Genomic DNA, 13912 nt, shown 5'->3' with positions numbered 1-13912 from the left:
ATAAACCGACCAAGATTAAAGGGTAATTAGAGAGTTGATGAAAGATCATACCTGTTTGTATTCCTACTTACCAGATTTTCCCTGCTTCTAATTTGCCTCCAGAAACAACAAATAATAATATGTTATACATGGCAGAAAGGTTGGACTGATAATTCCCAGTGCAGAATCTCCCTAAGATGTATCTATGTCATCTTCAGTTCTGTTCTCTTTAAATGATTTCAAGGCTGAAAAAAACAGTTTCAATAAGGTCCAAAGATTAAATAAACAACAAATGAAAGGAGAGGAAGAAGAAGAAGATTGGTGTGTAAAGATTCAATCGTCCTTCCCCCATGTGCAGTTTTTATCATTATTCAGAGAAGATAACAAAACGTTTAAATCGTCGTCTGTTTAAAGATATTAGCATATCTACTTTAAAAAACAATAAGAAATATTCTGCAAAACAGTTTTATCTTTATTTTTTCCAATATTATCCGCTGTAGATACTAATTTAGAGTTTTATATTAATATCAAATTTAGAGTTTTAAAATTGTAAAGCTTGGCGTGTAAAAATTCGAAGGTCCTTTTCCGATGTATAATTGGATATGTATAAAATAACTCATTTTAAATAATTAAAATTATGATAAAAGTTGGTTTGTGCAGAGGATGTTATGTTTAAAACATCCACGTAACTCTTATGTCAAGTAATTTTAAGATAACTTTTATTCAGAAAATATACTAAGAATGATTATAGATGGATGTAGTCTCGAATAATAAAAAATAATATAAAAAATTATGTAGTGCTGTTTATTTAGTTATATCTAATGTTAATAAATGATGGTAATGGTTTGCCAAATTCCTAATTTCTCCATAATCTAATACTATTACGACTAAATGACCATGGTAAGTTTGCAATTTTCAAAGCCAGTTGATGAAATATCAATCAATCTTATGATTCACTACATTGACCAGAACAATGGTTTGTGTAATGGGATAAGATTACAGATAACTAAGATGGGAGAACATGTTTTGGCAGCACGAGTCATTACCCAAATCGAAAGCGGTGGTTCAGACAATGTAGTCTATATTGCAAGAACGTTGCTCACACCTACAGATGTGAAATTTCCTTTTCAATTTCAACGGAGACAATTTCCCATATCTCCTTGCTTTGGAATGGCCATTAACAAGAGTCAGGGTCAGAGTTTATCTCATGTTGGAATCTATTTGCCAAGACCAGTTTTTACTCATGGACAACTTTACGTTGCTGTGTCAAGAGTTAAAAGTAGAAAAGGTCTAAAGATCTTAATTGTTAATGGAGAGGGGGAAAGGGATACCAAAACAACTAATGTTGTTTTCAAAGAGATATTCCAGAAAATCAGATAATTATGATGCATCTTTAGGTACTAAATATTTAGTCTACCATATAATAATCATGTATATATCATTACGTAGTTTATATTTTCTTTACTAATCCTATTATTTTGATTTGCAGATGCATAGTTAACAGATGAAAAGTCATGTGAAGGTAAATTTTAAAGATAACTAATCTGCTTTGTATTTAAATTATACATGTTTTTGAGAAAACTGTGAGTTTTATAAAATCCTTTATTAACTAATCTTCTTTCACTTGACAGGAAAATTTCAGGTTATTTGTTTTTTACCATCTATTATAGTTTTCAATGTAAATATGAACACCAACGTTTTATGGTTTAGTTTTATTTCCTAATGTCAATACATCTATGCAGTATCTAAACACTTTGTCTATAATGCTTGGTTATGCATCAGTATTTCAATAGATGTCATTGCTTTATTATCTAATATACCTTAATTGAATGTAGAAAAGGAAATAAGACAATATATATATATATATATATATATATATATATATATGCATGATTTATAAAATATAAAAGATATACTAAGACATAAATAACTACATAAGAGCACCAGAACCAGATCAAACTTAACAAAACTCTTAGCAACAGCGACAATAATTGGAGTGTTAAATTGAGACAAATGCAGTAAATTAGTGAAATTGAATACTACATGTACCTTCTTTGAGTCTTAATTTTTATTTTTCTCAACTAACTCTATATCTTGCTGCACAAGGAACAAAATGTAAAACGTTTACGTTCAGAACACAAGCAGTAAACACACATAAACCGACCAAGATTAAAGGGTAATTAGAGAGTTGATGAAAGATCATACCTGTTTGTATTCCTACTTACCAGATTTTCCCTGCTTCTAATTTGCCTCCAGAAACAACAAATAATAATATGTTATACATGGCAGAAAGGTTGGACTGATAATTCCCAGTGCAGAATCTCCCTAAGATGTATCTATGTCATCTTCAGTTCTGTTCTCTTTAAATGATTTCAAGGCTGAAAAAAACAGTTTCAATAAGGTCCAAAGATTAAATAAACAACAAATGAAAGGAGAGGAAGAAGAAGAAGATTGGTGTGTAAAGATTCAATCGTCCTTCCCCCATGTGCAGTTTTTATCATTATTCAGAGAAGATAACAAAACGTTTAAATCGTCGTCTGTTTAAAGATATTAGCATATCTACTTTAAAAAACAATAAGAAATATTCTGCAAAACAGTTTTATCTTTATTTTTTCCAATATTATCCGCTGTAGATACTAATTTAGAGTTTTATATTAATATCAAATTTAGAGTTTTAAAATTGTAAAGCTTGGCGTGTAAAAATTCGAAGGTCCTTTTCCGATGTATAATTGGATATGTATAAAATAACTCATTTTAAATAATTAAAATTATGATAAAAGTTGGTTTGTGCAGAGGATGTTATGTTTAAAACATCCACGTAACTCTTATGTCAAGTAATTTTAAGATAACTTTTATTCAGAAAATATACTAAGAATGATTATAGATGGATGTAGTCTCGAATAATAAAAAATAATATAAAAAATTATGTAGTGCTGTTTATTTAGTTATATCTAATGTTAATAAATGATGGTAATGGTTTGCCAAATTCCTAATTTCTCCATAATCTAATACTATTACGACTAAATGACCATGGTAAGTTTGCAATTTTCAAAGCCAGTTGATGAAATATCAATCAATCTTATGATTCACTGATAGGCAAATCTCCAAAATAGCACATTTCTAAGTTTATATCACAAAAATAACACTCAAAAACTAAAATGACCAAAATAGCACTTTTCTAAGTTTATTCTTTGAAAATTTTAATTTTTTTATTTTTCAAAATTTGAAATCTTACCCCCAAAACCTCATTTCTCAACTCTAAACCCTAAACTCTAAACCCTAAACCCTAAACCCTAAATCCTAAACCCCACCCTTTAACTCTAAACCACAAGTTTGTGACTTTTGATAAAAATTTAAGTGCTATTTTTGTGAGTTTTGACTTTGAGTGCTAGTTTGGAAACATAAACTTGATTTAGTGCTATTTTTGTCTTTTTCTCTTCACTGATAGTACATGGAATTTTTCAAATATAGTGATTTTGATAACCATCTAAATATAATGTAACAAGAGGAGTTATGTATTTGAACCAAGATTCCATTATGAGAGATGCTATGAAGTACTTGTGACGTTACGAGATTACAAAACTCGATTTATAATAATTTACTGCATACGTCTAATTAACCAACTATTTTTAAAAAAACAAGGATTAAGTAACGTCTAGATTCGATAAATAATATATCTAAGCATGAGAGCAATGCAGAAGATGCAAATAGTTAATCTTAAAACTTGGGTATCATATGGCCAGAGATTGTCAGGTTTCTACCATTTGACCAATTTTTTTTGACTGGTCAGGTTTTCGGCGCAAAAAACTTAATTTCTTGGAGAATAAAAATATAAAGTCATAAATCAAGCAACCCAATTTATAGTCATTAATCTAACTTCAGTTTGTTAATTTGAATCCTGTCTTTAATACCATTACATAAAAGAATTAGAAATATGAGAGATTTGCCCAGTGTGAAGCACGGGAGACGCACTAGTCTGGTAATAACTAATAAGAAAAAAATGTCTTAAAAAAAAAGGGGGTAAAAATCAGCCACATCGCTCTCCACCTTATCCACTTCTGCTCCAATCCATTTGGCAGAAAAACTTCGTCACACTCCCTTTGATCCAATCATCCAATCCTAAACCCCAGATCCACGCCGACCATTCTCAAGACCCAATGGACAGCAACAACCAGCAATCATCTCCTTCCGCCGCGGGAATCCCTCCTCCTGTATCCGCCGTCGGAGGAGCTTCTTACCACCACCTTCTCCAGCAACAGCAACAACAGCTCCAAATGTTCTGGTCCTACCAACGCCAAGAGATCGAGCAAGTAAACGATTTCAAAAACCATCAGCTCCCTCTCGCTCGTATCAAAAAGATCATGAAAGCCGACGAGGATGTGCGTATGATCTCCGCCGAAGCTCCGATTCTCTTCGCCAAAGCCTGCGAGCTCTTCATCCTCGAGCTCACCATCCGTTCTTGGCTTCACGCCGAGGAAAACAAACGCCGCACGCTTCAGAAAAACGACATCGCCGCCGCTATTACAAGGACAGATATCTTCGACTTCCTAGTCGATATCGTTCCTAGAGAAGAGATCAAGGAAGAGCCGGTGATCGGCGGGATGATGCCTCCCGCCGTGAGCGGCGTGCCGTACTATTATCCGCCGATGGGTGGTTCCGGAGGGATGATGGTTGGAAGACCGGCTATGGATCCGAGTGGCGTCTATGTCCAGCCTCCGTCTCAGGCGTGGCAGAGCGTTTGGCAAACGTCGGCCACCGGCGACGATGTTTCTTACGGCAGTGGGGGAAGCAGCGGTCAAGGGAATCTTGACGGCCAAGTGTAAGTTTCATTCATGTCATCACATCTTTGTGCAATGTAGATGATTCCTTCTTCATCACTTCTTTGGATATTAAATCATTTTATTAACCCTACATTTCAATGTCTTTTGTATCATGTTTTCAGTTGAGCTCAGAGTTACTCCAAATGAAAGCATGTTTTACTTGCTGTTGAAGACAGCAAATATTAGTCGACTCTGCCTTGGATGTTTAAAAGGAGCTATTGTCTATCTGTTAACTTGTAAGGTTATTGTAGCAAAACCATCATTTCTGCGACTATGCCTTTACTCTCTATATACATCTAATGTGCAGTTTCTAATTTTTTGCTTTTTCTATTATTTTACCTAGCTCTCCTCGTTTCACATTTTCAGAGATTTGAGTGCTTGTAAACCAATAGCAAAACCAAACTGTGTAAATGTGGATCTGTATATAATAAGCTTGTGACATAGATGTAGCTATTTGAGATGACAATGGAGTTAATTGTTTTAGTTGACGATTAGTATTTTTGATATGGACAGCAGCTTATTACAAAGCATGTTATAACGTTTGTTTCATATTCTCAAAGATTTTGATTTTTGTAGGCTAATAATAACCCTCTGACAAATATTGATCTTTTCTGTAACCATAACTTTTACAGCTTATTACAAAGCATGTTATAACGTTTGATGCACCTTAGGATAAAGCTTTCTGTCATAGCAATAGAGTCGTAAACCAGGTACACCTTCCCTGTATGCATATGCAGTTACCTCTCTCTAGAGCTTAGCTGCCAATCCTCTTTTGTGATCTCACCAATTCTAGTGTATCTATTAATCAATCAGTCATATGTCCATTGCAGCGCGTTCGTTTTTAACGGCTGGTCTCGGATTCGATTCCTTTCAGATACAATTTTTAGAAAAATTTCAAAACCACGTTGTTTGGACTTAACGGAAATTAGAGACGGTGATTAACTCCATCTTAATCAATTTGTTATCCTAGTTAACGTCATCTTTAATTTGGTTTAATTAAATTAAGTTGAGGTTTAAAATTGGTTTAAATGGTTCAAGAAAAAAATTATGTTTTTTTTTCAACCAAATTTGAAAGTTCGTCATCGTTAATCAATCAGTCATGAGTTGATTACACTAAGAGACACTTTTTGACTTTTTATTACATCTATAGACATTTTTTACATGTGACACACTTTGTTGTGGGTCAGCGACAGACTGTTGACAATTTTGCCCTTAATGAAAACGACACTTATGGATGGGTGATTTGTGGACGAGTGATGCGTGGTTGGGTGATTTGTGGACGTGTGATGTGTGTATGAGTAATGTGTGGACATGTGATGTTAATGTGTTTATAGTAGATAACGTGGACAAAATCTATATTTCGATTCCATAAAACTATACAACAATATGTGGATATAAACTCATGTTACTAAAATTATACCATAAAACGTGGACACGGACTCTGTAATCTCCAACACAAGCACTTGGCTTCTTCAGCCCAATTGATAAATTATCTGCAATTAAACTTCAATCAAGATGAAAAAAAGATGACATTATGAGTATGAGCGGAGAGAAAAATCGAAGAACCGTTTATCTTCCATCGGAGAGTAATAAATCTTGCATGTCAGAGATTTCCGATATAAGGAATTTGCGCTTTGTCATGATGTGGATGGATGTAAATTTGATTAGAGTTGAATTTAGATCCCGAAATGATGAATGAAATCAAAGGAATATTGTCCATGTCCACAACTAGTTTATAATTCTGTTAAGATGTCCATGTACACAGCTAATTTATAATTCTGTTATCCACGCTTTGGTGTCTACGTCCACATTTAGTTTTGTTTACACAATATATATAATATATATATGAAAATAGATTTTAAAAGATAGATAATTTTATATATAGTTTATTATGACAATTATTTTTGTTTAATATATTTTAGAATTTGAGATAAAAGTAAATAAAAACATAAGTAGAATAAAAAAATAAAAAAAATGAAATAAGAAAAAGATATAATTTCTCTTTAGTTTAGGGTCATAAAAATCTTTTTGACCAAAGTACGTTTCAAGTGATATGTATCTTGTAATGTAATTTGAATGTTAAAAAATGTATCTAAATGTAAAAAATTCAAAATAGATATATTCGGCTTCTTGCATTTTGTCCCGGCACTACTAGCCAAGACAAAATACAAAGACTAATGATAAGAAACCAAACCGGAGTCTTTGTGTTCAGACCGAAATCAAGTCTGAATTGGAAGAGGAAGCAAAGTCAACGACACCAAGAATTATAATTATTATTAGTAGTAGAAAGTAAGAATGTCAAAATAAAACCCCTCATTGACCTCTTCTGAAACCCTAATTTTCCAATTCGATCTGAGAAGCTATGGACGCTATTGATTCCGCCATCGATCCACTCAGAGATTTCGCTAAAAGCAGCGCCCGTCTCGTCCAGCGCTGTCACAAACCCGACCGCAAGGGTACGCCTATTTTCAATTTTTCTTTTTTATCTTTCAGAAATTTGTTACGATTCTTGAGGTTCATTTTGGATCTGGAGATCTGTATTTTTGATTTGTCTCCAGAATTCACGAAGGTGGCTGTGCGTACGGCGATAGGATTTGTGGTGATGGGATTCGTAGGGTTCTTCGTGAAGCTCGTATTCATCCCAATCAACAACATCATCGTTGGATCTTCTTAGGCTAATACTCTTTTTACCAGGTTTTACACTTATCTTCCACCTCTGATGATTTTGGCGACATAGTTATAATAACAAGTCAATATGGCAAATGGATTTCGCATTATATCTGCATATATACGGGTTATGTTTCTTGCATTGAATCAATGGTTCTGCTCATTGCTCCTTGACTAGACCACAGGGATTTGTAATTATATTGGCGGACCGAAGTTGCTGTTATAATATGATAATTTAGGATGAATATTCAGCTGGTTTCTTGCCTCGGAAAGGTTTAAAAACCTTTGCTTCATCTACATTGTTTTACCAGATTCGCTACGCTCGTGTCTCATTGTATATTTGCCCTTTATTTATCCCATGCTGAGTTTTTATTTGTTCTAAATCTGTTCTCTGCGGTTTATCATGGAGTCTTTGTATCATCTTGATTTGAGTTTATTGTTCATGAGGGTTGCCTTGTAGTCTTTCTTTACCCTGCGTATCTTTAATTGTATTTTTTTCCTACTACCCTTTGATTGTTTATTTGAAGCAAGATATCATGATAATGAAAAGCTCATATGTGTAAGTGTAAGTATCTCTAATTGAAACTAAGCTGTTATTTTTGCAGGCTATGCGCCAAGGAGTAGGAAGGAAAGAGACTCCAAAACCTGTTGTGAAACCTTGTATTCTGTTTTTTTCTAGGTTACATTTTCTCCCTTGTGGCCTAATTTTCTATACTTGTTTGAATTTTCTTGTTTCTTTTGATCTTTTCTTGCTATTGCCTAAACTTACAGAGATTTTACTTCTTTTTTTTTTGTATACCAAAAAAGTATAGTCCTCAAGAACTAGGCTTTAAACACGAAATCCGAAATAAAACCAACCCAAGCCATCATATTATTGTGATATTCGTGATGCAGCATATATTTAGATCTCATAATGAAAGGGATAAGAGAACTAATTATAAATTCCTCTCATCCAGAAATTCTACAATTAGTGGTTCAAATTGCGAAGTATATTCTCTCTCAAATCTATAAATAAAAATTGAACCTAAATTATAAGAGCATTTTCGTCATCAAAAAATAATTTTTTCACTAAGTCTCATTTTTAAAAACAATTTGGATTTTTTCTATGTGGATTCCTTTTTTGTTCTCCTCAAAGCTTACCTACTATGTCGGCGATAGCAACATCTTCTTTGATCTCTTTTTCATCAAAACCATCTCATCACTCATTCTCAAAATCTTCACTATCCATTTACAAAATCTCCCTTCCCTTCTCCTTAAAGTCCCACAAACCCTCCTGCCATCGCTGCCGTCCTCTCTCCTGCACCGCCGTTCTCAACTCACACATCAACATCGCAAATTCCTCTCATGAAAAACCCACCAAGAATACAACTTTCATCTCCCGATACGCTCCTAACGAGCCCCACAAGAGAGCCGACATCTTCATCGAAGCCCTCAAGCACCAAGGCGTCGAAACAGTCTTCGCTTACCCAGGAGGCACATTCATGGAGATCCACCAAGCCCTAACACGTTCCTCCACGATCTGCAACGTCCTTCCTCGTCACGAACAAGGAGGTGTCTTCGCCTCCTAGGGTTTTGCTCGCTCCTCTGGTAAACCCGAAATCTGCATCGCCACTTTCGGTCCATGTGCCACCAATCTCGTCAGCGGATTAGCGAACGCGATGCTTGACAGTGTCCCTCTCATCACGAACACTGGACAGGTCCCTCGCGGGATGATTGGTGCATACGCTTTTCAAGAGACTCCCATCGTTGAGGTAACAAGGTCTATTACGAAACATAGTCGATGATATACCTCAGATCGTTCAAGAAGCTTTCTTTCTACCTACTTCGGGTCGACCCGGATATTCAACAGAAGCTTGTGATACCTAACTAGGAAGAGTCTATGCGGTTGCCTGGTTACATGTCTAGAATGCCTAAACCGCCGAAAGTTTCTCATTTAGAGCATATTGTTAGGTTGGTTTCCGAATCTAAAAAACCTGTCTTGTATGTTAGTGGTGGATGTTTGAATTCGAGTGAGTGTTGGACCCAATTACTCGCTTGATTAAAAATGGCCGAAGACCCATGCCCATTAATATTATTTGTTCACAATCGAACTCAACCGAGATTTTGGAAAAGCCCATTAGCTAGGTCGCGTCCCGAGTTCGACGAGGAAAAAGTCAGCAAGAGATCTCGGAGGTTGCGAGATCCTCAGAACAGGAATGAAGATAAAAGGAGAGGAGGGGAGCAGAGAAGGACATATGAAACCCTAGAGACTCATACCCAAAACATCAACCTCAAGCTCTCTTATTCTTATACTTTGTATTCAACTTTTATTTCTTCATAAGCTGTGTTCCAATCTCATTCTATCATTATATTCAATCAAACCTTATCAATAAAAGTCCATTTTAGTCAACCAGAATCTGATTACATCGTTGTGTTATGAGTATATCGTTGCCCACATTAATTCTTCCCTAATATTTACAAAAAAAATCACTACCAAATACCTAGTGTAGGGGTTTTAGCATCCACATTTTGGCGCCGTATGTGGGAAAGAAAAACGAAAAACATCCTTTCTAAGAATCCAATCTAAGGCTCCTAAGTACGATCATGGATCCCACTCAAATCCCATCCGGTTCCACTGAGCAAAAAAAAAATCGACGTCGATTTCCCCTGATCAAAACTGAGAAATCAAACATTTCTGGTGGGCTCCGAGCATACCAGCCAGACCGCTAAAAGAAGAATTGATGGGTGAATCAAAACAAAACCCGCCAGAAAATGACACGCGACCACCGATGGCAAACGATCTGACACAAGATTAACAATATTACGAACAACGATTAGATCTAACGGTGAACTACTTCGATCCAGAAGAGCGATCTCAAATGACAAACGCTCCAACTCAATAAACCTCATGACGACGCTCTCGTCGTCGAGTTAAAAATATGGGGAACCATATTCTCGAAGATTTTAATCGATACCAGGAGTGCGAGTAACATTCTCTCACAAGAAGCCTTCAAGGCAACAAGCTGTCTCGAACTCGTAGTTACTCGCGGTAAGACGCCATTCGTCAGTCTCGGCGGAAACACGATACAACCGCTAGGAACCATATCGCTGATCTTAGAAGCCTGCGATCTTGAACGCATGATCGAGTTTGCAATAACAAAACACTTTATTCCCATCGACACTATACTAGAACGACCCTGGTTACACAAAATGAAGGCCGTCCCCTCGTTCTATTATCAGTATGTAAAGTTCATCTCTCCAACCGGCGAAAACACCATCCCTGGAAGCCAGAAATCTTCACGAGCCTGTTACATGAATGGATTCCTAAAGACCCGTCCTCCAAAATCGAAGCGACCCCAAGAATGCGACCTCTCTATCCCGAGACCCGGGAAATAGACTCTCAAACGCCATAGCTTTGGACGATCGCTTCCCAAAAAATGCGGCAGCATCGGAAACCACCTTTCTCAAGAAGTAAAGAACGATCTACTGGCATTCCTAAAACGAAACATTCATACATTCTTATAGTCAGCAGAAGACATGCTAGGAATTGACATCGAGATCACCTCTCACGACATAAACGTTGATCCAACATTTAATCCCATAAAAAAGAAATGTAGAAAGTTAGGACCTGAACGAGCCAAAGCCGTCAACGACGAAGTTGATAAACTCCAAAAAATTGGATCTATCTAAGAGGTACAATATCCAGATTGGCTCGCCAACCCAGTCGTGGTGAAAACGAAAAATGGAAAATGGAGAGTATGCATCGATTTCACGTACCTCAATAAAGCTTGTCCGTAAGATATCTTCCCGCTCCCGCATAACGACTGACTAGTAGAAGCTACCGCGGGACACGAGCTACTTTCATTTATGGATGCTTTATCCAGTTATAATCAGATTCTTATGAACCCCAAAGACAAAGAAAAAAAAAGTTTCATCACTGAGCATGGCACTTACTGAACATAATGCTCTCTAGACAACTTGGCAAAACGATGGAGGTTTATATAGATGAAATGCTAGTAAAGTCATCAAAAGCCAGCGATCACATCCTTCAACTTCAAGAATGTTTCTACATCCTTAACAAGTTCTGAATGAAGTTAAACCCGATGAAATGCACGTTCGGAGTGGCCTCAGGGGAATTCCTCAGATACCTCGTTACCAAGAGATGAATCAAAGCCAATCCAAAGCATATCGCAACACTAAATGATACACCCTCACCAAAATCAACACGAGAAGTCCAGCGGTTCACCGGAAAAATAGCAGTACTAAACCGCTTTATCTCGAGATCCACCGATAGATACTCCCATTCTAAAAACTGCTAAAAGGAAACAAGAAAATCGAATGGAGAGAAAAATGTGATTCTGCTTTGATAGAACTGAAGGCCTATATTAGCGAACCCTCAATACTCTCGAAACCACTCGAAGGTGAAACCTTGTATCTTTACATAGCAATCTCCGAGTGTGCAGTAAGCGGAGTGCTGATCCGCGAAGAAAATAGAAACCCATTTACTATGTAAGCATGTAACTGATCGACACTGAAACAATATATCATGTGATGGAGAAACCGGCGTTATTGGTCGTCACAGCTGCACTGAGACTGAGACGATATTTCCAATCCAATACCATAATCGTCATGACTTCCCAACCATTACGAACCCTACTTCTCAGTCCCAGACAGCCGGGAATACTAGCAAAATGGGAAATAAAGCTTAGCGAATACATCGGATATAAGTCTCAGACTAGTTCGAAGGCGCATATGCTGACCGACTTCGTCATCGAACTCGTCCCACAAGACGTTCACCCAGTAACAAAGACCGAAAATAAAGGCTCCACATCGATGGAGCGTCCTCAAAACAAGGATCTGGAATTAGGATCCAGCTCGAATATCCATCCGGGAAAATTATCGAGCAATCATTTCGCCTACGCTTTAGTGCATCAAAAAACAATGCAGAATACGAATCCCTCACCGTAGGACTAAGCCTCACCCTAAGTATTGGCGTTCAAAAAATCAGCACCTTCAGCGATTCACATCTCGTCACAAGTCAATTCCATGGAGAATACAAAGCCAAACACGAGAGGATGGAGGCTTATTTCACGATACGACATGAAATTGCACAACGATTCGAAGAATTCGAGCTGACGAGAATCACCAGAGGAGAAAACACATCAGCGGACGCCATCGCCGCACTCGCTTCGGCTTCAAATCCTAGAATAATACCAGTTGAAGGGATAGAAAATCCCATCATAAGTCTTCCCCCCCAGGGGACATGATAGCCCAGCTATTAAGCTCTCCCCTCAATTCAAATTTATCACAACTCTGAGCATAGCTCGAAGAGCTGTTCGGGACCGCAAAGGTAGATAATCCGAGATTCTGCAATCACATACAATCCCAAACGATCTCGATATCGGCCATACCGATAATATAACAAGCCAAAGTAGTGATACAGAGGGCCTAGAAGACGGCGACGAAAATGAAAATACTCTCCGAATTGAGGAAGACAACCCCGTTGGCGAACAATCCGCCAAGGCCGGAACATTGTCGGCAGCCCGGGCACCACCGCTCAAAAATAACAACGACCACGAGGCCAGCTCCAAGCCTCATGTAAACTTCCAATAAAAGCTCGAAGCAAGACCTGACTTTAGAATCTCAATAATTAATTACATAAAGAACGGTGATTTCCCTCAAGAAAAATTGGAAGCTCGAAAACTTAAAGCTCCCAGTTCGAGTTACTGCATCATGGAGCACTACAAGAAAACACAACATTAACGACGGCGAAATTCGTAGTAAGTTCGTCGTAAAACATGCTTAACGAGGAAACAAGTTTCGTCGTTATTTGTTCGTCGTAACACATATTTCCTCGCCAATTCATCGTAAAATAGCGAGAAACACAATTCTTCGTAAAGACGAAGAACTGTATTCGTCGTAAAAACTACGTAACCTTTCCACATAAGGAGGACGCTATATTTCCTCGTAAATACCTCGAAAGTATTTTCTTGTAAATTACACATAAACCCTTCCACGTAAAATACTCGTTAAGCTTTCCTCGTAGTGTTGCCGTAAAAGTTTTCCTCGTAACTTCCTCGCAAACTTTCCACGTAATGTAGTCGTAATTTAGCTACGAATTTACTTCGATTTTTTATTTTCCAGAATTAAAAAATATAATAAAAATTATTTAATTTATTAATAAAAATATAATTTAAAAATAAACGTAAATACGAAAAATATTTTATATATAAATAAGTTTTGAATTTATAATACAACCAACCAAAAGAAAAAAAAGAACTAAGTGTCATTCATCGCCCGGTAGAATTCTTCACTCCTCTCTACATCCGCCTCGTCATGTGTGCCGGATGACTCGCCTGGAATGAAATTTTGTCGTCGCATGTTCCTCAACAAGGACTCCCATTCCGGATTTGTGGCCGCTACAACGTCCAAGAAGCCCTCGACTCCACCCATACGAGCTGTGAACG

General features: G+C 37.0%; 2 protein-coding genes and 1 pseudogene across 2 annotated transcripts; all 3 read left to right on the top strand.

Annotated features, from left to right (window-relative positions):
• The first annotated feature begins 3990 nt into the window (after positions 1–3990).
• Positions 3991–5242, top strand: LOC106307639 (nuclear transcription factor Y subunit C-1). The gene is made up of 2 exons (XM_013744650.1): positions 3991–4798; positions 4922–5242. The coding sequence occupies exons 1-2, from the start codon at positions 4137–4139 to the stop codon at positions 4923–4925; spliced, it is 666 nt and encodes a 221-aa protein (XP_013600104.1). The 5' UTR covers positions 3991–4136; the 3' UTR covers positions 4926–5242.
• Positions 5243–7047: 1805 nt separating this feature from the next.
• On the top strand, positions 7048–8254 carry LOC106310241 (protein transport protein Sec61 subunit gamma-3). The gene is made up of 3 exons (XM_013747476.1): positions 7048–7255; positions 7358–7493; positions 8072–8254. The coding sequence occupies exons 1-2, from the start codon at positions 7162–7164 to the stop codon at positions 7471–7473; spliced, it is 210 nt and encodes a 69-aa protein (XP_013602930.1). The 5' UTR covers positions 7048–7161; the 3' UTR covers positions 7474–7493; positions 8072–8254.
• Positions 8255–8611: 357 nt separating this feature from the next.
• LOC106309026 overlaps positions 8612–13912 on the top strand; it is a 14576-nt pseudogene continuing 9275 nt past the window's right edge.

The sequence above is a fragment of the Brassica oleracea genome, chromosome C8, assembly GCF_000695525.1.
Source record: "Brassica oleracea var. oleracea cultivar TO1000 chromosome C8, BOL, whole genome shotgun sequence".
NCBI classification, from domain to species: domain Eukaryota; kingdom Viridiplantae; phylum Streptophyta; class Magnoliopsida; order Brassicales; family Brassicaceae; genus Brassica; species Brassica oleracea.
This window is presented reverse-complemented; position numbering and strand designations above follow the sequence as displayed.